The sequence below is a fragment of the Ischnura elegans genome, chromosome 3, assembly GCF_921293095.1.
Source record: "Ischnura elegans chromosome 3, ioIscEleg1.1, whole genome shotgun sequence".
NCBI classification, from domain to species: Eukaryota; Metazoa; Arthropoda; class Insecta; order Odonata; family Coenagrionidae; genus Ischnura; species Ischnura elegans.
The window spans coordinates 100,069,982-100,096,796 of record NC_060248.1 but is presented as its reverse complement, the minus strand read 5'-3'; the positions used below and the strand labels follow the sequence as shown (position 1 = coordinate 100,096,796).

At 36.5% G+C, this 26,815-nt stretch overlaps 1 protein-coding gene across 4 annotated transcripts in view; it reads left to right on the top strand.

The window, feature by feature from the left end:
• Positions 1-26,815, top strand: part of LOC124156251 (sulfite oxidase) — a 44,092-nt gene that overhangs the window by 527 nt on the left and 16,750 nt on the right. Inside the window, exons 1-5 of one of the 4 annotated variants that reach the window (XM_046530666.1) lie at positions 3,957-4,045; positions 5,348-5,402; positions 5,514-5,701; positions 17,065-17,358; positions 25,947-26,106. In XM_046530666.1, coding sequence (XP_046386622.1) covers positions 5,362-5,402; positions 5,514-5,701; positions 17,065-17,358; positions 25,947-26,106 — 683 coding nt within the window. In that variant the 5' untranslated portion in view covers positions 3,957-4,045; positions 5,348-5,361. Of the gene's footprint in view, positions 1-3,956; positions 4,046-4,125; positions 4,145-4,198; positions 5,218-5,347; positions 5,403-5,513; positions 5,702-17,064; positions 17,359-25,946; positions 26,107-26,815 lie in introns of those variants that run through there. The other 3 variants (XM_046530669.1, XM_046530668.1, XM_046530667.1) reach the window with 3 other exon arrangements.

Here is a 26,815-nt window from a genome sequence, read left to right as displayed (position 1 = left end):
TCTTGAAGAGACGATTACGATCAACGATAGGTCTGCGGGGTGGACGCAAGGTCAGTAAAAAAAGTCTTTTACTGACCTTGGGTGGACGTGATATGAGGTGGTGACTCCTAATGGACGGGAATGGAAATATATGAGTAATCTTCATAAACAGAATTCATGATACAAATGAATGGCATAATTATAAATTGTTAATTAAGCTAAGAATAGAATGCCTGCTCTTTTAACCCGGCAGTGGTCGCGTGGGGTGTCCTAGACACCCCAGCCTTATATAAGCGCTATTTTTTCTTGCATTTGTGACTGCAATGACCTGTAACCTCCTCTAGCTGATTTTTTAAGCTTTCTGAGGATACATGTAAAAGATTATTAAAAAATCAATGTAAGTTTTTAAGAAAAATTACTTTTGTCAAAGCTCTGCAGAGTGGGGTGCGCCAGACACCCCACGCGACCGTTCTCGTTACGGTTTGCCGCCTAGTATTTAAAGTCGCCTTGAATATTTATCATCCATTTTCATCGCATTTGATAGCTACTTTTCTGAAACTGGCCATGAAAGTTGTCTTTTTACGTTTACATCAATAAATATTTATTTATTGGTATATTTTTTGCCTAAATTTATGTAAACAAATAGAAAGTTAGTAATTTCTTATAATGTTACAGTGATTTTTCTCGAAGTGAGCCACGAAAAATCGATCATGTAGTACGTACAGCACGTTAATTCAGTACACTATGGATTCCTGCAGTCTTTCTAAAAAAAGGAAAAAGCTAATATACTTTGACTTTTGATTGAAAATTTGGATGAGGAATTATTTGTTTCTGACGTCAACTTTTGTAAAAAATGCGATTTTTTAGAAGTGATTTTTTGAAGACTTCGTTCAATAACGATAGGGCAGTAGTTATTTAAAAAAATCATTATTTACATGTTTCTGTGAATTTACCATTGAAGGTTGGCCTTGTAATACTTACATTCATCGTTTTCAATTCATACTAGATGTCAGTTACCTCTAGAGTAAAAGAAAGAGTCTTTGTCTTTTGAATGAATCTTTGAGGGAAGAAGATTGATTCTGATGAAAAAGAAGATGGGTGTCATGTAGCTGCACATGATACTTACACTGAACAACAGTGCAGAGATGATGAACTTTTGTAAAAGGGAAGGGAGCTTATGTACGTTGGGACGTATGGAGTTGCAACGTGTAATACGCAGGGATCAAGACCAAACATAAGGACATAAAATTGTGGCAGTGTTACTGAGAAGCAAAAATAAATTCAAATTAAATTATTTTTTATTATATAATTATTATAATTATATACTATTAGCAAAATAAATTCAAATTCAAAACACGAATGGTTTGTTTTCGTATAATGTTCATTGAAAAAATGGTAGAGAAAATTGTAAATTGCACTAATATTCAGGTAGAAAAAGTCACTGAAAATTATTCTCGTAAGAGAGATAGTGAAACAGACAGGAAAGACTTAGTGTTCCTGAATAGAATTTTACTTTTAGCCAGGGCAAATAAAACTGAGTAACAGAATTTTTTATTGTTTTGGAACCAAAATGGATTAGGAGTGGAAATATGTTATTCCCCCATGAGCCATAACATATTTCTCTTTTCCCCTTTATCTTTTCGTTTCAATAACGTGACTGCTAGAGTAGAGAAAATGAAAAGTGGAAAATTAGCACAAAGTAGAGATGTATTTGAGATGTTTGCTCGCAGTACACGGCAACATTATAGGGCCAACACAATTGGGCCATGAGAAAAAGCTGATGAGCAAGTGATTCCTTTTCAAATAAGATGTTCATATGGGCAATATTTACCTTCGAACCCCGCAAAATATAGCATCAAAATTTTTGCATCGGCAAATTCGATTGTATTTGAAGATGTACCTACTCAGGGTGGCAACCAGAGGGTCCATTTTTTGTAGATAACAGTCCAAAAGAGGAGTTAAAGCGAATTTTTTCTTTTGTAAACAGAAACGGAAGGAACGTAATTTGAACAACTGGTTCAATAATATTCCGCAAGCAGATGAAATTCTAAGCAATAATTTGACGGTTGCGGGAACAGTGCGCAAAAAATAAAAGAGATTTATCACTGTAAGTCGTATAAGTAAAAGAAAGAAGAAAATAGCAGCTTATTTTGGTTTAGGAAGAAAAAAGCTCTAGTTTCCTGCTTTGTAAAATGGTCAAAGAATGTAATTCTTTCGCCAACAATTCATACAGCTATTTCTGTCAATGAATCCAAGACGATCAGATAATAAAAGAAAACCGGAAATATTGACCTTTTCTAACTGCACTGAAGGAGGTCTAGCCACATTAGACAAAATAGGCAGCACCTATCATACAAACAGAAACATCAGTAGATGATCCATGGCCATTTTCTTTCATTTGACAAACACTGCTGACATCAGTGCGTTTGTTATACCTCGGTATTCCAATTCACAATCAAAATTGCAAAGTTTTCTTCGTGAGATAACTCGATCGTTAACTTTTCCATACAGTATAAATCCATATTGAACACGATCTCTAGAGACTTGAAAAATAGAGGAATATGCGTAAAATGAGCCGGAGAAAAGGATGAGGAGAAAACAAGAAAAAAAATTTGGAAGATGTGTTTTTTTCCAACAGATATAAAAAGAAAAATATACTGTGAACTGTGTTAGAAACTAATGCGTGGTACACATTTGCTGATAATTTTGAGAAGTGATTAGAAGTAAGTAAATAGTTTACATGATTTACTTTCTACATTCTTTAGATTCAATAAAACTTTTCAATAGCGCGAAATTGAACTTCTGTTGAGGACTACATATTTCTTTATTTACCTTTCCAATGCTGTATATAATTTGTAACAGGATTATTTCAATAGTTATAAGTGACAGTAATATCATCGTAAATTTTTCCTCAAGAATACATTCTGGGAAATCGATTCAATATCGATAAGTAAATTATTTTAGTACATTTATTAGTATTTACGTAAGGCAAATAGAGGTCGACGCTGAAAATATCATGAGATACAGTGATTGATGTTTATAAAATTATATCCCATGCATTTATATCTCAACATTTCAATTATGTTCTTTGGCTGAAACAAAAAAAAAGTTGGCAATTTTTCCGGAGGAACTGGGACTGCCTCCTGGAAAATAGGGTATTCAAAAATATTTTCTAAAAAATAATAAAAGTTGAATTTATGGTTTGAAATATGTAGTATATCCATTCCTAAATAAACAAAGGATACGTCGAGATGTGAAATTTTTAAATAATATATACTATTTGAAAGAAATTGAAGAAAACATTTTGGGGTGTCAGAGACACCCCACGCGACCGTTTATGTTTGGATAATGGGCGCGACTACCGCCGGGTTAATTAGAGGAAGAATGTAAATGTGATTGTCTTATTTTGGAATCAAAGAACTGTATTAAATCGAGTAAGTACTTTGGTAATTTTAATGCAAATTAATTGCATTATATGGATTTCTCATTCCTCCTTTTCTTCGAGGCATGGAAATGGGCAAGAATAAAAAATCAATGAGTTCTACGGTTTAATTGTTGGCGAAGTGTACCGGACTATGCGTGGCTCTGCCCTTGGGAAACGGGAGTTCCAGTGCTTCTTACCCAAAAGCGTTATTGAAATAAGAGCTAAATTTCGGCTCTGAGGGTTTTTCATGGCATTAATCTGCCAAACTATTTACCTTTTTCCTGTGTGAACCCGCTGGTAAAAATCGGGACGACTACAGACACCCTACAGACCTCCGATATACGCGTATGATTATAAAGAATTACTTATTTTTGTAAATTATGAAATAAATCAACCGAATTGATTCGTAAAAGCATATGATATGACGATTCAATTGGAGGTATCATCATAAGTTAATGGAATTTACTTTTCAAATTTTCCCTCCAAATGCCTTTCAGGTTGCAGCGCTACCTATTGGATAATATATGAGATACATGATATTTCCGTGTTTCCGTGGTGTTTCCGTGTTTCCGTAACGCGCTTCCGCTTTTGCATACTGCCGAAAAATAAGATGGCGTCATGGTATGAGAAGGAGGGCACGTAGTAAGTAATCTAACTGAATATAACCAGGGACTTGTGATTTTGCCATAGATCTCCACCTGTCATTCTTCAATGATATGTTAAGGAAAGCCTGATGCGTAGGTAACTACCTAGGCATTTTTGGAAGGGTGTTCATGTCACGAGTCTCTTCGAAATTAAGAAGACATCCCATAGCTTTTATATACCGTTAAGTGTTCGATAAAGTTCGTCGTTGGCACCTCCTATTACCTTTAATTAGCCGTATGATAAAATGTGTAATTTACTCGTATCTGTTTTGTTTAGTTGGTGAATTTCATGTCGTGGAGGACGACTGCGATGATCGTTAATCCGGAGAAGCCGGTCGCATAGGGCTCTGTTTATTTATTAGCTAATTTTTCATATTTGTGTTGTCGTCTTCCTGCGAGTTTCATATATTGCCCCATTTATTCTCTCTGTGTTATTATTTGTACGCATTATTTGTAATTTCATGATTAATATCGGGGGGAATTTTGGTTGCTTGTTCGATTTCTCAATTATTTCTTGATGGAACCCTTATAAATCCTAGCGATTCTGCATTCTAATTCCATATACTGAATCATAGCTTGCCCCAGTTTATAAACTTGCCCTTTGACTCATAAATGTTGTAATTCCACGAATCGCTGCCGTAGTTTTGGGTGAGGCAGCTTCAGTCATATCACGCTTAACTCGTCGTTGAAATGCTAATGAACACGACATTTGTTAATTTTGACGATATCGATGAATTTCTGTTTGATGAAGTGGAATGGCCCTGTAAGATATTCTCGGGTTTGTTTCAATTTGCGGTTACTTCTCCAGGAAATGCCTTATTCAAAGATTACCCCCCAGGACTGTCATATGCCTTTTGTGTTATATTTGCTTTACCATCGCCTCACCTGCACTGGACGAAGGTGCAAATTTTTCTTGGTTTTTTGGCTTCTCAAGGTTGAAATTGTTTGTTGGGCCTCACTCAATCCATTTTGAGTTTCATACTGTATCTACAGCATCCTCTCAAGGTCAAAAATCTCATTTTGGGGTCAGAATCCTGTTATCCATGATAGTATCCGTGTGAAGTTGATGCTGTGAAACGCATTTCTCAATTGAGTTTAATGAATTTCTTTATGAATTAATCGTCAGCTTTCCTGATGGCATAATTTGAAAAGGGAAATGAGAGACTATCAGTACGTATGTGCTTGAAAGAAAAAAATTATTTTCTGCGTGTTGACAGATGTACATTGCCTTTGTTGATTTATCCTATATTCTTAAAGTTAATTGTAGATGTGGTAGCTATTTATTCCAATTTCTTTTCAGAGCACTAGACTAAAATGGCACTCAGGCTCATGATATCTCTTCCCTCCAAACAAAGGTGAAAGCAATCTCATTAAAAGTAAATGAGTATAGATTGAGTTAGTTATATCACTGTGTGATACATTTCAAGCTAGCTCATCCTAATTATTTTCTTTTTTATTTCGTGAAGATGTTTAGGAGTATACCAGAACTTGATGCCTATGGCATCACTGGGAGCTAGAAATGTGAACTATCAGGAGAGGCAAAATTACTCCTCCAGAAGTGAACGCATTAATGAAAGACGAAGTAAGAAGTTACTGGTTTTATCTTTTGGTATTGCTGGTGCAGCAGCAGTGTCATGGCTTTTACACCACCAAGGTAAGATTCATGATAGTAATGATTATTGACGGCATTTTGTTGAGGTGCTTGAGCTAGGGAAAGATCTTATTTGAGTTGCTGAAGTTGAGGGAAGAAGAGCAAGTGACTGTCCTAAATAAGTTTCATAGGACAGGTTGTAAAGGATGTGGAAGAGAAGGCTATGTTGCTATGAAAAGTCTATCCAATAAGAGGGAGGAATGGAGAGCTGCATCTAACCAATATTAGGAATGTTGACTTATGATGATAATACACTCATTATGCCTGTGAATAATCAATATCCGGCATTACTTTACAAGAGGTACAATCCAGATTTCGCCTTCAAACCTTCACTTTCCTATAGTCCTCCCACCCTACCAACTGGACCAGCTCGAGGGATATTTTTTTCTAGTTGACCAGCCCGGAAAGTGATTTACCCACTTCTACCTCCCTATACAATAGGAAAGTGAAGGTTTGATGGCAAAATCCGGATTGTACCTCTTGTAAAATTTTACCCAATATCCTTAATATCTTGGCGGATATCCCTCCAAATATCTTGCCAATCTCTCAATTCACTAACCAAATATGGTGCTCTTGTGAGGAAAAAATACTTTCTGTGGGTATCCTGAAGAGATTATCCTGGGTCATTCGATGTCAGGTCATCCAGGCATGACACCCACCGACTTAGATTTTGATGAAACTTGGCTGATGTTGCACAACTTATAAATCAACTATCACAATATAGTAATTTTGGTCTGTGCATCAGTTAGAGATTAAATAGCACAGTATCCAAGGTCTTCACTGAGGCCATCTCTGAGAAAGCTGTTGGCGCAGGTTGGATTAGAAAGAAAGAACGTCCATTCTCTTTGACACTCAACGGAAGACTTCGCCTCTTTATTAACGCAGCTGTCAGCTGTTTTTCAATACATAATTCAGAAGACACAGATGGCACTACTTGTGTGCCATGGAATGCCTTGAAAATATTGCAACTCCTCCTCAATATTTACAAGGCACACTTACAATTAGTCTGGTTTTATTTCACACATACCAAGTTCAGTGCGATGCTTAAAAAAAACATCATATGGTAAACCCTTTGTTAGAACATCTGCCGTTTGACTTTCAGATGGAATGTAAATTACATTAATGATCTTATTCTTAATTAGGTCTCTAGCAAATTTATAAACAATATCCATATGTTTTAATCTTTTCTGCTCCCAGTTTGGTAACGCACATATGCATGACTGATTGTCTTCATACATTGTTATGGGTTGAGTAGTTTCAATTTTCATCTCAGCTAATAACTGTTTAAGCCATAACAATTCTGCTGATGCTGAAGCTAGTGCCTTGAACTCAGCTTCAGTTGAAGATTTTGAAACTGTGCTCTGTTTGCGAGAACCCCATATAACTGTATCACCAAAAACTTTAAGTAAATATCCAGTTACTGATTTTCTATCAATATTATTGGCATAACTGGCATCAGCATAGGCACATACAATTACATCAGTATTACCCTTAAACCAAAGTCCATACTGCAATGTTCCCTTTATGTGACGTAGCACTCTTTTTAAACCTTCCCAAAGAGCCTGTGTGGCTTTACTTTGATACTGACTATAGAAATTAATGGCTGCACGTAAATCAGGACGAGTTGCTAAGCATGCATACATCAAACAACCAATAAGTTCTCTATATGGTTTACTGTCTACAGGTTGTGAGGGAATATCATTAAATTCATTTATACCCAGAGGGGTTAATTTTGGTTTACAAGAATCCATTCCAAATTTTTTAATTACTTTATCCAAATAGCTTGCTTGACTCAAAAACAAAGAATCATTAATGCGTTCAATTTTAATTCCTAGAAAATATTTCAGTTCACCCAGGTCTCTCATTTTGAATTCTCTCATTAACGTACCCTTGAGATTACTCAGTTCACCAAGATCACTGCATGGCACAATTACATCATCAACATAGAGAAGTAGGTAAATTATGAAATTGTTAACAGTACTTACATACATGCATAAATCAGTTTTACATTGAACAAAACCAATATTTTTAGCAAACTTATCAAACCGGTCATTCCACTCCATTGGTGATTGATTCAGGCCATAGAGTGTTTTCTTAAGTTTACATACCAGTCCCTCTTGCACTTGCATACCTTCAGGAGGTATCATATAAATCTCCTCCTTCAGGACACCATTTAGAAAAGCATTTTTTACATCTAACTGGTGTATATGTAACTTTTGATAGTTACTTACACACAACAATGTTCGTAAAGTTGACATTCGGGCCACAGGTGCATATGTTTCCGTGAAATCTTGCCCAAACTTTTGAGAACACCCTTTTGCCACTAAACGTGCTTTATATCTCTCTCTTTCACCATTATCACCATATTTAACAGAGAATACCCATTTACATTTAATTGGTTTTTTTACCAGGTGGTAGTTCAACTAACTCCCAAGTCTGATTACATTCAATTGCCTCCATCTCTTCACTAATTGCCTTTAGCCATTCATTTTCATCCGGCCTACCACGGATTTCCTCAAATGAGTTAGGAACATTTTCACTGTAAGAAATGGCATTTAGCATAAGTCCTTCATGATCAAAATTAACATACTTGACATTACCATCATTGGGAATATTCATTAACAAAGCAAATTCAACTCTTTCTCTTTCTTCTTCTGATACAAAATCATGACAATTATCTGTAATATAATCCTTGAGGTATGATGGGGTTTTCTTAAGTCTTTTACTCCTCCTTAATTCTACTTCTTTGTTAGCATTAGTTGTTTCACCATCTACTACGTTATCATTCATAGCATTACCTTCCCCACCATCTGAACCCTCTACTGACTCAGTCATTTCTTTTACGTTTTCAAATGAATCATTTGTTGGCTTTAGCTGTTCATTTTGAAAGAAATCTTCCCAGCTATCTTGGAATTTAGTTCTACTTTCATCGAACTTTACATCACATGCGCTTACTACTTTATGATCTTCTAAGCTCCATAATCTATATCCATTTGGACAATATCCCAAGAAAATACATTTCTTTCCCTTTGTGTCAAATTTACCCTGACACTCAGATGCTTGTTTCTTAACAAAGGCCACACAACCAAATTTTCTTAGCTTGCTTAAGTTAGGACGGTACCCGTACCACAGCTCGGCTGGAAGTTTATCTCCCTATAATGCTTTGGTTGGACTATGATTGATTAGATAGACTGCAGTCAATGATGCCTCTATCCAAAAGGTTCTACTCAAGTTTGAGTCTCTTAACATACAACGAGCTTTCTCCACTATTGTGCGATTTAGCCTTTCTGCAACACCATTAAGTTCTGGAGTATGGGCAATAGTGGTTTCGCATTGTATTCCTTTACTTCTGAAAAATTCAGTCACTTCATTATTGACATATTCTCTACCATTATCACATCGGAAGTGACATATTTTCGTTGAAAACCTAGCTGTAGCCATAGCCTCATACTGCTTAATCAGTGCTGGTACATCACTTTTTTGTTTAAGACCATAAGCAGCAGCAAAGTGGGAGTAATCATCAACAAGTGTTAAAAGGTATCTAACCCCATTATATGCAATTGGTGTTATTGGTCCAAATACATCACTGTGTATTCTCCCTAGAGGTCTTTCTGCTCTCTTCCTTGGATGGTTGTGAGTGGTACTTGTTTGTTTACATTCGACACATATATCACAAAATTTACCATGAATTTTAGGAATTTCATCTACACCATCAGCTGATTTACACAATTTTCTAAGACCCTCTGAACTAATGTGTCCCATTCTCCTATGCCACAGTTGTTCAGAGTCACCAAGGAAACACTGTTGATTACTAGAGATTTCAAATGGCAATTTATACAAGCTACCTTGTATTTTGCCCACAGCGACTTTTGATTTATAATCATTGAGAAAAACTGTAAATAATCCCTGATCAATAGTCATTTTACACCCTTTATCTTCTAATTTGGATATGGACAAAAGATTGCATTTAAGATTTTCTACAAGAAGTACATCATTAAAGTCTAGCTTCACCAACTTTCCATCTACTTCAGTCATACCTTTAATATCCCCAATCTTTTTGGCTAATATAAAATCATTTGTCTTTGCAACTTGTATCTTCACTGGTTCAATCAAAGTTCTAACATTTTCTGCAGGAGTATCATCCCGTGCAATTATATCAGAACACCCAGAATCCAAAGTCCAATCATAATTTGCATTTTTTACTTTACCAACAAAACCAGCATCCACTAATACTTTGCCATTAGCTGCTACATTAAATCCAAATTCATCACTAACCTCTACTTCTGTGCAAAAACTATAAGTTACAACCTGGTCAGGTCCACCAGCGTCTTCACCCGTGTAGTTGTCGGAGAAGTTTGCCTGATGCCTGCCCTTGTTGCCGCTCCTACTCCAGTCATGACCATGACCATGACTCCAGTCATAGGCATGACCCCCTCGATTTCTCCAGATGGAAGCTCTGCCACGGCTGGTATGGGAAGTCCGGTATGCCCCGCCTCCAGGCCGGTAGCAATCTGCTGCCTTGTGGTTCCGTTTGCCACAGTTGTTGCAGGTGAAGTCTCGACCTCCGGAGCCTCCTCCTCTATAGTTGCTGTCGCCAGACGTCTTCTTGAAGCCGGAAAAAGCAATAGGCCCGTCATATGACCTTAAATTCTTATTCTTCCTCGTACTCAGGCACTCTTCTATCTGATTTCTCACTATTTCCATTTTCAACCTTTTCGTTGCCATTGTTTTCAGAGCAACTGCGATATTTTCGAGCTCTACTGGCACGAGCATCAAAAACTGTATTACAGCCCCCTGATCATCCATCCTATCTCCCGCCTGTCTCAAGTCCCGAACAAGACGATCAAATTTTAAACAATAGTCATGAAAACTTTCTTGATTAGGGTGAAAGAATAGTTTCTGTAATTTATTAGTAAGTGAAATTCTGGAAGTTGCCGTTGTTCTTTCGAATCTTTCCGCTAACGCTGTCCATGCGTCAAATGCACTGCACGAGTCTTTGACTATCTCTAGTTGCCCATCTTGGATTCTCTGTACTATGGCACTCATGCACTTTCTGTCCATTCTCATAATTAATTTTCTTTTCTCTTCTTTACACTTCTTTTGCGATGGCGTATCATTCTCATTCTCTTCGTATTCATCTAACTGTTCCTGTAGCGGACGATCTAAATGTTCAAGAAGTTCCTTCTCTTCCAGGAAAATTTTCATCCATTGAAGTTTTTACCGTCAAACAACGGAATTCTATATCTCTCTTCCTCCATTTTAAACTCTGCGATCTTCGACACACACGGCACGACACATTCGGTCAGTACGCACGATGCCCAGACAAGTTCGCACAGAATTAAGAAAGAGAACTTTTTTTCACATGTCCGTTAATCTGGGCCCATAACCCTGTTGGCGCAGGTTGGATTAGAAAGAAAGAACGTCCATTCTCTTTGACACTCAACGGAAGACTTCGCCTCTTTATTAACGCAGCTGTCAGCTGTTTTTCAATACATAATTCAGAAGACACAGATGGCACTACTTGTGTGCCATGGAATGCCTTGAAAATATTGCAACTCCCAACAAAAGCTTATATTTCAGTTGACACTAGAGCTTCATTTCTTTCCCAGTAGTGGTAATTCCAAGTTTTCCTTTTAAATCCAACAGCTTTTGATTCACACGTTCCATGTCTTTCTCTGAGAAGTAATAGATACCTCTTGAGCCTTTTGTGGTTGGAGTTTCCACATTATAAATGACATTATTTACAGGAAAATTGCATATTTATGAGGTCGTTGTAGGTCTCCTCTATGGAGCATGCATGAAGAAGAAGTGATACATTCTGATGGATAGCACAGACACTTACAGAATGGGTTCCAGAGGAGCCTGCCAACACACACCATTTAGGTCGCTACGGACATAATTTTGAAAACCCTATTTTTACACGTGGGTACTGAAATTTAAAATTTGCATACAGCTCATTAAGGTTACTTAGTAGTAACCTCTTTTACATCTGGACATTTTGGAACGTACACTCACCTTATCTTTCATTCCCGGCATAAGGTGGGAATACTCATCATTTTGGTAAAATGACTGATCTAAGGTCCACTGTAGTTTTTGTTCTATGTTTTTTTCCCTTCATGGACCTGGTATGGCTATGATGCTTTTCACTCTCAGAAGTTCCCTAGCTTACCAAATTGCATATTCACTTGCATTAAAGTCGGTGGCTACTTTTTTCCTACTCCACAAAGTCGAAGCCTGTGTTAGTAGCTGAATTATCTCTTGCCGACTGCCTGCTGTCACCAGTTTTTCTTTTAGTAACCCAACTAGCCCATCCATATCACTCCCTTTACCAAGAACTTCTGAATCATACTCTGGAAGAAAATATTTATCCAATACTTTACAAACCTTTTTCTTCGAAGTAGAAGTTGCAACTGTCAGTTTCCTTTTAGCATACATTTATTTGCTGTGGGATGAAACTGCATGGAGTTTTAAAGGAGACATGTCCATTTCCTAGAATGATGAATTTATTTCCTCCAGTGCTTTTTCTTTCAATGAATCTTACAAGGGGAGACCACGTACCTTGCTCCGCCTTTTTCAATGCCGTATTTTTTATGGCCTTCGGAATGGTGAACACATCCCTGAACTAGTAGTGGTTCCGTTGAATGGGCCTTAGTTTGGCTGTAATTAATTAATTTTCATGCGGTACTTTTCACAACCCGCATATAGTGTTATGATATCGCACCCGTCCTCATAAGGGTCGGGTGGGGTAGTGGTTAGCGTTTATGGCTACCACCCGGGGGGCCAGGGTTCAAGTCTCCGTGATGGCTTTATATTTTCTTGTCTTCATTGTGATCACACGGCGTCAACTTTTTCATTAATTTTAATTGCGACAAGCATAGACATAAGACTATTTTTTTATCACCATTATGACGTTTAGGTATTTAAGCAGTGTCATTTTCAACGCGGAGAAGTGATGGCTCCACTTTCTACCTAAAAACATAACGAAAGATTAACGGGGGGCTAAAGCAGTGGCTTTTTTTTGGAAGAAATGACATTTGTTGGTGCATACCTTGTTATTATATTGGAAGGGCTACGGAAGATTTTGAGAAGCGGCGAGCACAAGACACATTTGGTGTAATTGTTGCTTTTAACCCTCTAGCGGGCGCGACTGTTATTTCTTCACAACCGGGCGAATGGCGTACTTTTCCCATGTTATGTGCATATATGATAATACTCGATTTTTGTTAAAATTAATCTTTATTTGTAGAAATTAGTATAATCTTGTACATTTATAGGTGATACAGATATATAGGTACAGAGGTGGTATACGGCCGGTCGCCCGGCGTAATGAATACGCCACGTGTGACGGGTTCCTCTTGCTGATCTAAAAAAAATTAGCTACAATACCTCGAACATTGAAAACTCGCAATATAGACAGTCAAAGTACATTGTAGGAATACACGAGACCATTCTAGCCCAGAATGTACGTACGATGTTGAAATCCTTGGCTTTCGAAGATTGACGTATTTTATACGCCAGCACGTCCGGTCCAGGGTCATAAACTTTTATTTCATCCTATTTATTAATGAAAATTATATTTCGGAATGGTTCTTTTAGCACATAGGTACTGTGTAAGTAAACTCCCTTTGGAGTAAAGTGAATTACAAGTGTTCGAGAGATATGGCATTTTATATTCGTTTTGTGTTCTTATTAATTATGTCTGTACGCATGTTGTTGGTCGCCGCGAGCCTATAATGCCATGTGCTCTTGCAAGAGTGGTTTCCATTTTTAATGTGGAAGTTGATCAGTATAACCAATGAAGAAATTAACAATTTGGCGCACACCAACCCTTGCTCGTGTAGTCGTCGTATCTCCGTGTTTGAAATGACACTGCTTAAATACCTAAACGTCATAATGGTGATAAAAAAATAGTCTTATGTCTATGCTTGTCGCAATTAAAATTAATGAAAAAGTTGACGCCGTGTGATCACAATGAAGACAAGAAAATATAAAGCCATCACGGAGACTTGAACCCTGGCCCCCCGGGTGGTAGCCATAAACGCTAATCACTACCCCACCTGACCCTTCTGAGGACGGGTGCGATATCATAACACTATATGCGGGTTGTGAAAAGTACCGCATGAAAATTAATTAATTACAGCCAAACTAAGGCCCATTCAACGGAACCACTACTAGTTCAGGGATGTGTTCACCATTCCGAAGGCCATAAAAAATACGGCATTGAAAAAGGCGGAGCAAGGTACGTGGTCTCCCCTTGTTAGTCCAAATCTACAATACTATAATCACTGCCAGCAATTGGGATAAGCTCTTCAATGCCACAGTTACCTTTGATATGGTGTCTTTATCCACTTTTTTTGTACATGAATTGCATATTTTATGTCCCAGGATTGCTTTAACAATTTCTGGTATGCTATTTATCTTGAATGAAAATGCTGGGGTTACTGTTTGTAGTGATTTACCAATTTTTTTCCTATGACATCTAAATTGATCATAGCAAGTAGTTTGATACGTTTCATACTTTTTTTAAGAAGTAGGTTTCATGAGGCTCACAAATACTCAAAAGAAGCCCAGACCTTATGCCACTTCCAAGTTCAATCATAAATTATGTGAGTTATAGTCTTTCTGATGCACTTAATTCTTCAAATTTTAGGAGATTCACTAACTGATTTTAGCTAGTTTTATGGCACTCTGTAGCACTATATGTTCTCGTAGACTACAGTTACCTAGCTCTTGATACCTGGCATTACAGCATCAGCCTAAATGGTAAATCAAAATATGAGAGTGACAAATGATTGTTAAGTGAGACAGAAAGAACAAATTGTGTCATAATACTTTCCTTATGGTTTACATACCTGGTTTCTTGAGATGGAGGTAAATATTAACCATAAAGCTTGTTTGAAAAAGACTTGGTGTTAACACTGCCAAAGTTGGAGGGCAAAAGGGGTAGACAGAGGGCAAACAATACCTACCTCCTGAGAGAAAAACTAATTTGTACATAAATAGTTACAGTGGCAGGGCTTATTCAGTTCATTTTCACTTTCTGTTCAATAAACCCGAACTAAACCCTGTTCGGGTCGAAAAGATGTGGTTACATTATTTCAATCTAATCTGATACTTTTCTCAGTTCCACTATAAAGTTAAAAAGTATAATTTTTTCAAAGAATTTACTGCTACAAGTTAATATCTAGTCCTCATTAGAGTAAAGGCTGGTCAAGGTTAGAGAATGTATTTTCTCCTCAAATTATTGTAATTTGATTGAATTCATGTTGATCACATTGAGACAATTGCTGTGTCCTAGGCAATTATTTTATTTATGATTCCTTATGGTTTCATCTTGTTGGCTATGATGTGTTATGTATCCATGAGCTAGTGGCCATTAAAGTTTTATGAAAGTAAAATTAATATTGTTCTTGTACCTATAAAATTACAATTATTTTTTTTAAGTTGTGCACCATTAAATAACTACAACACATCATTGAAGTTTTTGTCTATACAAAATTGAGAAAGTTTACGTGTATTGGCAATCATTCTGTATTTTGATGTGTACTCCAAAGCAACAATCAAGTTATCTCCAGTAATGATAGGTTAGTGCTATGAATTCCTTAAAATATTCTTTTTAAAAATATACATTTTTCTTATAGGGAGAAAAACAACCTGCACGTAGAAAAATGTTTTAATTGTTGCACCTATTATGCACTAGATTAATGTTATAAATATTTGCTTGGTCAAAGAAAACTGTTAACACAAGCTTTTCATCACACTTGAAGGAAAACCCAACACTGACTACCAGAGTCGTGAAAAGGGATTTTTTACATAATTTTTTTTAACAACAAAACAAGCAAAAAGCCATGAATTTTATTTTTACAAGTGGTGGGTCATACGTTAAGGAATGTTAGAAAAAATAATTTAGCTTGATTCACGTATTGTCTCAGGTCAAAATTTGATCTTTTTTAGAACCATGTTTTTAATACAAAAATTTTCTAAAATATTATGGAACATATGAGTTTAGAGAATGTTCTATATCACTTAGGATCTTTTACAATTAGTATTTGGAATCCTCATGACTTCTATAGTAAACCTGCAAATTTTCATTAGAATTGTATGAAAAGTATTGCTGAGACAAATTACCATATTTCTCCGATTATAGTCCTTCCCCCCCTAATTTTGAGGCTTCAGTTTTGGGAAAAATTAAAAAAATGCATTAGAATATAGTCCCCCCCTTTACTTTAGCCGCAGGCATTTTTGGAAAAAAAGGGGGACTATATTCAGACATTACTGTATTTCCCTCTGGAGGTACAAGTGTCTCCGTAGACTTCATTCATTGAAAAACTGCAGTTTCACCCTACAGGACTCACACTCATTGAGGTGTGATATAAACCACAACCTTCACCATTTAAACAGCTGAATTTCTTCTTTTAAAAAAAGTTATATAATGTAAGGGTCAAATTTCTGCAAAAAATAAATTTATTTGTGGAAGTTTGCCTGTAGATTCAATCATAGACCTTAGAATCATATTGATCCATATTGAATATGAACTACCAGTATCAACAAGTATCATTGAATGGTATTCTATTAAGAGCCTAAAAGGCTAATGTCAGGATACTTTTAGAATGAGGTTTCATTTATGCCCTAATTACTTGTGGTATCTCTTTTTCTTGGAAGGAATGAGGTTCTTCACGCAGACACGAAAGTGTAAGCCATATAAATACATAATATGATAAATGGAAGGGAAAGATAAGTTACTATGATAAAAATATTCCCCATTTAGCCATTCTGGGTGCTGCATTTGGCATTCTAAACTTAGCATGCAAATGAATTTTTCTCTTGTGTTGGCTTGTAAATATGCTTTGGGAAATAAACTGTACGTTTATGTGACTTCATGTAAAACAAACTCAACTCAGCATAAGTTTTCATTGTTATCTACAGATATTAAATATTTATGAATCAACATTTGACATTTATTGTAGCATGAACAGGTCAATAGAATTTAAATATCACTACTTTCACCCTAAGGACACTGTGTCAGTTAATTAAGCATGAAACACTCAGGGCTATCCATTGCTTTGGGGCTCCCAATGCCATCCACAGTTTTCAAGGTGGCATTCCTTGTTGTGGCTGTGTTGTCAAATTACAGCTGCCAGAGAAATAGGGGCTGGAAGAAGTGTACTTATGTGATTGGGTTTTGTGCCTCAAAATTTTTTTCTACTGTATTACAGTCTTCAAAATGTAGCAATGTGGTGAAAACTTTGTGGAACCTAATTTTTTCACATGTTCTGATTTCAAAGTTCAAAATGCTTCTCCTCCCCATCAAAAACTTTTTGTGATGTAATCTCCAATGATCTTTTAATTGTATTTTCACAACATAGGCAAAAAGCACCAGAACGTGAGTGCCTCTGCACCAATTGTACCTGGCATGAAACGCCTAGATCTCCCATCATACACCATGGAAGAAGTTGCTAAGCACTCCTCAGTAGAAAATGGAGGCAAGGTCTGGGTTACATATGGCATTGGAGTATATGACATTACTCCTTTTATTGACCAGCACCCTGGTGGCGATAAAATTCTTCTGGCTGCTGGAGGTTCTGTGGAGCCATTCTGGATGCTCTATGGTGTGCACAAAGAACCAGGCATTCTTGCAATGCTGGAGCAGTACAGAATTGGTGAGTTTTATTTTAAGATTACTGTTTAAATGCTTCACATGTTTAACACATATATAAGGCTGCGATTTCACTCACTGACTGACTGATTCATCACAATTCGCAGCCCAAACTGTGATAGGTGGGGGTGTTTGGCTTATTGGACGTAAAAGTAAAAAAAAATTCACCGGGAGAAAAAATCTGAAAACTTGAAAAAGTCTATTAGTTTTCGAGATATATCGACTTGAATTAACATGGGAGCCTTATGGAACTAAAACATTTTTGCTTTTATTTTGTACTTTTAAACGCTTGAGGAACATGATATTCTATGGACATAAAGTAGATTTTTTGGTCGATTTTTTGATGTGGTTGCCATAGCGACGAATTGATATTTAGTATTTTTTATTATTGTTTGAACGCTTTCAATGCTTTTCTTATGGGAAAACTTTAGGAATTATTTTGACCAACTTGCCATAATCGTACGACAATTTCCTTGACTTATAAGGTGAAGGATTTTTTGGTTGATTTTTTGGCTATCTTGGAATTTTCATATGTCGAAACAATTCCGAGGAATAAACGATTTCGATTTTACATTGTCGTGATGGGCAAATTTTCAAACTCGGATTTCGGTCTTGAGACATGTGCCATATGAAAATTTGGAATCTTCTGGAAAAACCGTAGAGGGTACTTCGTACCCTCACGTTCTAACTGCTTTTCCCATAACCCTTTTGGTTAATTCATAATTAAATTCCGAAAAATGTCCTGCACGCGAAAAATCATTGTCACCATTTTTATGTAGAGCATACAATCTTGAATATCTTAGCAACCGTTTCATCTAGATTAATGAAATTTTCAGGGTAATAATATTATTAAAATGGTCAACTTTTGCAATGATGGCCATTCCGCTCAATCGATTCATGTGCGAGTTATATCGATACATATCTCCTTGGATACGGTTTAATCGCTAATAACTTTTTTGTTAATCAAGTTTTGAATATGAAAGTCATAAACAACACAACTGCTAATGTGTTTCATCCGGTAAAAGTTAAATCAAGCAGATCGATTAATTACAGTCGAAGTTATGATCGATAAAATGTTGCATTAGATGGAGCCATTTTCCAGACCTATTTACATAGTTACGGGGATAAAAATTTTAACAATACGTGAGGGAAGGAATGAATTATGCGTACACATTAATTATTTAGATGAGTAATCTTTCCTAATGCAGACATATCAATATGAATTTATATCTTTTTGTAATAGGCCCCCGTAAGAAATACACGCATCGCGTCTATCTACGTCACCAATATATAAGAACATAGGCTAAATTTTGAAATCGGGGATAGTAGAGATGGCAGGGATAACGGAGTGACCATAGAATGGAAGGGATATCAATACGATTGCGGATTTTACAGTACAGATGTCAGTATAGTCGAAAGTACAATTCGATTAGTATAGCAAATACGCAAATTGGCATAACTTGATTAGAGTATACGTTGGACCAATGAAACTTGGTGAACGGGTACATCTTGGTATTCCTCACAATGCTCAGTGGTAATATATTTTGTATACAGCCTCACGTTCGATATACGAATATCGTATATCGAATCTACTTTTTCTTAAAATATATCGAATTGATATAAAATATAGGATTTTACATTCAAGGACATAGTTGACCAGGAATTATATAGTATATACCCATAGACTGGAAGTTAAACCAATAGGATTGCGGACTTTACCGTACAGATGTCAGTATGATCGAAAAAGCGATTCGATTATTATAGCAAATGCACAAATTGGCATAATTTGAATAGTGTATACGTTGAACCAATGAAATTTGGCAATTAAGTACATCTTAGTATTTCTCACAATGCCGAATGGAAACATGTTTTGTATGTAGTCTCACGTTTGATATATATCGAATATACTTTTTCTTAAAATATATCGAATTGCTATAACGTATAGGATTTTACATCCAAGGACATAGTTGACCAGGAATTAGATAGTAGATGATCATAGACTGGAAATAAAATCAATGTCATTACGGATAATAATGTACAGATGTCAGTATAATCGAAAGATCGAATCGATTATTGTAGCAAATACGCAAATTGACCTAACTTAAATAGTATATCCGTTGGACCAATGAAATTTGGTGAATGAGTACATCTTGGTATTCCTCACAATGCCCAATGGAAATATGTTTTGTATGTAGTGTCACGTTCGATATATATCGAATATGCTTTTACTTCAAATGTATCGTATTGCTATAACATATAGGATTTTACATCCAAGGGCATAGTTGACCAGAAATTATAAAGTAGATGACCATTAACTTGAATTAAAATCTACAGCATTGCGGATTTTACAGCACAGGTGGCAGTTTAATCGAAAGATCGATTCGATTATTATAGCAAATACGCGAATTGGATTAACTTGATTAGTATATATGTTGGACAGAAGAAATTTGGTGAATGATGCTCACAATGCTTAATGGAAATGTGTTTTGTATTAAGTCTCACGTTCGATATGTATGGATTCTACTTTTTCTTAAAATACATCGCATATGCTATAACGCAAAGGATTTTTCATCCAAGGACATAATTGACCAGGAAATATATAGTAGATACCCATAGACTGGAAGTTAAACCAATAGCAATGCGTATTTTACAGTACAGATGCCAGTATAGTCGAAAGATCGATTCGATTAATATAGCAAATACATAAAATTGGCATAACTTGAATATTATATCCGTTGGGCCAATGAAATTTGGCGAATGTGTACATCTTGGTATTCCTCACAATGCTCAATGGAATTATGTTTTTTATGTAGTCTTACATTCGATATATATCGAATATGCTTTTTCTTCAAAGGTATCGAATTGCTTTAACATATAGGATTTTACATCCAAGGGCATAGTTGACCAGGAAGTTTAGGGTTGATGATCAAAGACTGGAAGTTAAATCAATAGGATTGCAAATTTTCAATACACCTGTCAATATACTCCATAATTCGATACGATTATGGTAGTAAATATGCAAATTGTCGTACCTTTATAACTATTGATGTAAGTCCGAAGATATTTGATAAATATGTTCATCATAGCATTGTTCATGCTGCACTATTGAAATATATTTGCTTACTACGCTCCCATTCGACACATTTCGAATCTGCGTTTTCGTAAAATATGTCGAACTGCTATTATCAATAGAATTTAACATCTACGGGGATAGTTGAGCATTCTATGGTTCTTTCTCCAATTCAAGTTTCTTAACCGTATTCGTATATTTATTGTGATCAATTCCTTTCGTTGTTTAAACCTTCCTCAGGTATAAAAATGTGACAGCATTAATAGACATACGTCGTCAGTGACATCCGAACATTACTTCATTATTCGAGACATATTAATTCTGATAGTCATTTCCAAATTAGTCTCAGTGCGTTTATTTTCTAAAAATGATGTTTTCAATTTAATTCAGTTTGGTGTGTTCAAACGCTCATCACAAAAAATGGAGGTGCTACAATCCTAGGGTAAGGGCTAAAATACGAAAATTGGCTATATTTCACAAGTACATCCGTCATTAAATTTAAATTTCTCTCCATTACGTAAATATTAAGTTCAAATCGTTCTCCCAACGTTCACATCATCGTAGTAACTAAGACGATCTTAAGTACTGTTGAGGGCGAATAAGCGAGTTGTTCGCCCATTCGGCCCGTTTCAATGATATTTTGAGTGTTTTTTTCGCTTTTTTTAGCAACTTATGGACCCAGTACTTGAACACAGGTGACACAAATATGTTCCCACCCCCTAATTACCAGCTTGATGAATTCAAGCGCCGATCGACTCGTTTTATATAAAGATACGAGACGTGCTGAGAGTGGTTTAGGAGAAAATAAATTACTGTCAATAACAGTGTTTTACCTCAAATTGAGTATGGAAGTGCTATAATTATGATGAAGCATTGTAATAAGGAATTAAATTAGTAGATGTCTAGCGATTCTTTACAGTAATTATATTTGTACTTACAGCATAGTGAATGAAACAAATTACCGTATATCTCCGAATATAGTCCCCCCTTTTTTTCCAAAAATGGCCGCGGAAAAGTAAGGGGGGGTAATCGAGTGTAATCCAGTTTAGCATACTAAAGGTGACCATAAAGTTATAAATAACGGCATAGTGGCTAATGTTCTCGTAGTCTTTCTATTTGAGTATATTTATGAGGATTATAATCGGAGATATTAGTAAATACTGCCACGTTTTACCGGAAATTTAGACAATTTTTACCACAAATGTTGTAAAGATACGATTCTTCCAATTCAAATAGCATATCGAATATGCGTTTTCACGGAATCCATTGGGTAGCCGTTAATTTTTCTTGGAAAAGTATTGTTAGAATAATTCAATCGACACTGATCACTTAATGACGCAAAACAGTAAATAATTAAAATGAAAACTAAACACACACTATCATTACATCAATCGAACACTGGAATTGAATCAATAGTATATGTACCCTTCGCTCATTTAATAGTTACACGATTTAAATAATTGCGAAAAATAAACAGATAAAGTGAACCTTTCGTGACGATTTAGCATTTCATTGCGTCCGTAGCTACTATACGTCCGTGCGGTTCGTGCTTACAACCACTGCCTTTACCGCCTTCACAGAACAAGAATGCGTAATAGGTGATGCATTTGTTTCTGAAAAGGTGCAATAATCGACGACTTTAAACCAGAAGCGCCGGCATTACTGCATTTGATCGAAATCCAGCGACTCAGCATCAAAAGTGTGATCAATTTATTGAGGAATATATTCAATTCGCCAGGGTAAGTAGGATCGATAAATTACGTCACATAACGTTTCGCAATTATTTCCGCGATATTTTCTTTATTAAAAATAATTTTACGTTCAACAGTGAGGTGATGGATCAAGTAGAAAGATGAGGATCAATCCTGCGGCAGATTAGAGGCCATCAAAGACAGAGTTTCGATGCCAATTTAAAAATAGCCGTTGCAGAATACGCCGTAAATCATAGTATTCACAGCGCTTGCAAAGCGCTAATACATTGCGGAAGTCATTTCGGGGGTCTCGATGCGGCAGATTCAAAGAATTAGAGGAAAATATCGTCGAATTTGTGCGCAAATGCAGAGCAGAAGCTCTTTGTGTAACTTATGCAATGATTCGCGACGAGGCATTGAAAATTGATATACAGTGGAACCCCGATTTATCGTTCCCGCATTCATCGTTTTCCCGCATTGATCGTTCGCCGCTCCCGGTCCCGAATTAAGTTCCATAAAGACAATGTAATTTTTTCCCGCATCTATCGTTCCCCGAAGTATCGTTTTCCCGCATTTATCGTTTGACGATCGCGGTCCCGTCGTATAATTTTCCCGCATCTATCGTTTGACGAAAATGAGACGAAGTGTTTACAACGTGTTGTTTACGGCTAATAACGACAGACACAAAGTTTGAATCTTCCCCAGGAGATTGAAATACGAGAAGCTGACTGTGAGTGCCGTGGGATAGTTACATTATCGCATTTCCCAAGATCCGGTATCCCCCTCCATTCAGCACTTGCCTCTCCCCGTCTGAAGCTTTCCTCTTCTCCGAAATAAAAAAAAAGGTCCCAGCTCGAGCAGGGATCGTATTACGAAGACCTTAGCTTGGAAAGAAAATATCAAGTTACTCGAGAACAAAAGAAACCTTTTTCACGCTTCCCCCTTTCTCGACCACTGACTTTTTTTTAGCTGACTCGCTACAAATATCCCCACCTCTGGAGGTCAACTGCTGCATGAATCACCGATTAGCTCAAAAGGTGTGTAGAAATGAATTTCGGTAATTGGTATTATACTTTTATTATATTGAGATATTAGTGATGTACACGTAATTCAGTAAAGATTGATACCAAACATGACGTATTTTTAACGTTATTTAAACATTTTAAGCAAGGAAAGAGTTGGAATAATACGATGGTGATTTCTGGCGAATAACGATATCCTCGCAGCTGATAGAGAGCTTCATGGCAGTTGATGCGATTTTTTTCGAAAACAGGGCGTCTGGTAACAATTTACGAGTTATGCTACAAGTTTCACTTGTCTGAGTTGCTAACGAAGCGATGTCTTCCCTGGATATTTTGTTTCTCTCGACTAGCAATCTGAATTCATCTGCTCATCTAGAGCTACGCTACTTATTGTTAGAAATGAGTGGGTAAGTTGCCTTCTCTATAGGATAAAAAATTTCATCGCGCAGTCATATGGTCATGCTTCACCCTCTGCAGTAAGTTCTGCCTACGCCGTACGCGATAGCATTAGTGCCGAACTTCACCTCGCACGAGTGGTTCCTTACTTTCCGGGGTGGGTTGACTTAAAACTAGCGAGTGTTTTCCGCGTGGGTTCAATGGAGTCCGGTTTCATTTTTATTAGTTTTATTCTTATTCTTGATCCATTTCATAACCAATCACTGCGACGGCGAAATCAGTTGTTTGAGGCATAACACGAACATTTCTCTAGCAAATACGTGTACTTGAAATGGCATTTGATGGGTAAGAATTTTTACATCAGACAGAATGCATAATAGCCGTGAAAATTCCGAGTGGAGTGCAAACATTTTTTTAGCAAGGCGGCTTGTTCCTTTAGGATGTTAGAAAGAGAGATAAGTCGAATCAACAATATGACCTAAGTGTTTCGATAGTGTAATAATATTCCTGTAATCAGCTGAAATCTCGTTTGAATCCATTAATAAATGGCATAATTCGCAAAAATCCAGCTGATCCTGGGACATAGGCAACCCGGACAACCATTCCCGCATTGATCGTTTTCCCGCATTCATCGTTCTTTTCATCCATCCCCCTGAAAAACGACAGATCGAGGTTCCACTGTAATATTTTTTTCAGTTTTAATGTTTGTTGGAAAAAGTTTATTTCTTAATTTTATTACTTTGATATTTGTAAGTCCTGTAGTTTAATTATTTTGCTTAGCAGGCATTTGATGGCAATATTTTTATAATGTTTATAATTTATTTAACACAATTTTATTTAGATTTCCTAAATTCTTCAGGTCACTTGGATTTGTGATGACTTGATGGGTGTGTTACACTGGATCTAAGGAAGTTTCAGGGCCAAATAATGCAATACTGTTTATGGGATTTAAGTTAAAGCTTATATATTGACATTGTTTGTAGTCATTTGGAAATCAAAAATATTAATAATTTGTGAATGTTTAAAAAATACAATAGCCTTGGATACTTAAAAAATTTTCTCATTTCTTCATTACATCTGGTTAAGGAACTATAAATTACTGATACATGCAATGGATCACAACATGTTTTAGGTATAGTTCTTTTGTTGTGATGGAAAATATGTGAACAGATTTGTTCTTAATCTTCACAGAAAATAATAGTTTTTATCTACTCTAGAATCTTAACTTGCTAACCACAGAAAAATTGCCTTCCTTTGCATTTTAAAATTTTTCCCAAAACTGAGGTCTCAAAATTAGGGGGGGGGGACTATATTCGGAGATATACGGTATAAATTTAACAAAGCAATTTAATTGGTCATTCTACCTCAATTCAACGAACGTTTTTCCTATATGGTCACAGATTTTGATGAAAATGTCTGTATGGGTCTATCTCCACCTCGAACTAAACACCCTAGGACTGTTTGGTGCAAAAGAATTTGTGTGTTTTTTGTGCATTTTAATTCTTTTCCATTTTTCTCCTTGAACAACAGAGGACTTAAATAAATACCAGGTGGGACTCAGGCAGTCAAATTACTCCTTTGCACATCTTTTTTTCTTCTCTTTTCTTTGTAAAGGGATAGAATACATAAAAAGGTTGCAGATAAATCGTAATAGCAAAAATAAAGATTGCACAATGGGTTTCTTATGGTGCTCAGTTCAAAGATAGGGTCCACGGATTGGTAACGTGAACTTAGTGTCCCATGGCCTTGGGTTCAAATTTTGGCAGTGGCAGAGAATTTTCAGCGTGTGTCTTATCCCTGCTTGAACGTTATGTGGAGGACATTTCAAGGGTAATACTCGGTCGGATGGTACGTTAAGCTGTGATCCTCTTGGTGCCTTTCGTTAAGAGCAGGCTAATGCTGACACCAGGTTTCTCTCGTCCCTTCCTTACCTACCCTTCCCTCATGGTGCAAGTGACCTTAGCTGCCGGTCACCTCCTCAAAATGCCATACCATACCATATGGAATTTGAGGGTTTGTGCTTCAAAGTGGGGTTTTTGAAAAGCAAAGGGTATTACTAAATTGTAGCTTTGATTTTAATGCTCTGAAATTTTAGCATGTAGCTCAAGCATTGCTCTTGAAGGTGACATGATTTAGAAGAGGAAACTTAAGACTATTTGACTTTGCTATTCTTTCAAGCCTCAAGGCTAAACATTTTTGTTTTTACTATAGCTCTGCTCTCATCTTGCTGACTTTGCACCCCATATGAGCCTTTGAGGGCAAATGGCTGACTAAAAGGAACTAGGGGCCTTGTTAATAACTTAGGCAAGCGGTTGAACTTACTAATTTATACATTGATGATTGAATGATGATCTTTATTTAAAAACAACATTTTTTTCAGTATTTATCACATGGTTTTTTTTCTTTTGTTTAGGCAATATCTCGGAGGAGGAGGCAAAGTCAGCCACATCAAATATGGAGGATCCATATGCTGTAGATCCACGTCGTCATCCTGCTTTGAAACCCAGCTCCCTAAAACCCTACAATGCTGAACCTCCACCAGGTCTTCTTGTGGACAGTTTTTTATCACCCTCGTAAGTTTGAGGCATTGCTAATGTTGTTATTTCAGTTTTTGGGGAATTATGATGCTGCACTTGGTATAGTAACTGCCAGCAGTTCAGGTGTTACTACAGATGTTAAATTGGTAGTGAAGTGGAACATTGATTGATATCCAGTTTTCTCTAATAGTCTTTGAGGTCTCATGAAGTTATGTAAGTTGCTGTTGACTTGACTTGTGTGTAAAATACTGTAGTCCCGTTATTACTTAGGCCTCCACCTCTTCTAGTTTGAATGTACTTTATAGAAAGATGTTCTTCTCCTTTTTATTGCTGGAGGTGAGGGCTCCATGTTCCTAAATTTGAAATGTCAGTCAGTGATATTATGTATATCTATCAATTTTCCTCCACATACTTGTCTCTTGATGCCTATCCTACATGATTCTGCACCTCCAGCAAGAGTAGCCAGCTGGAATCATTCAGTTCCCTGCCGATATAATTCCCCTTCAGTTAAGACTCGTACATATATGTAGTGTGCTGATAAATAAAAGTGAATGTTTTGTGACTTCTTTCATTTATATATATCTTGATGTTACTCAATATATTGTCTCTCTCCAATAACTTCAAGATATATACAATGTTCTTAATACATATGAATGATGCTATAATTTTCTTTGAATTTTGAATTCCAAATTACCTCTTCTTTGACTCCCAGAGTATTCTACCCAATCCCTCCTTTTGCGTCTGC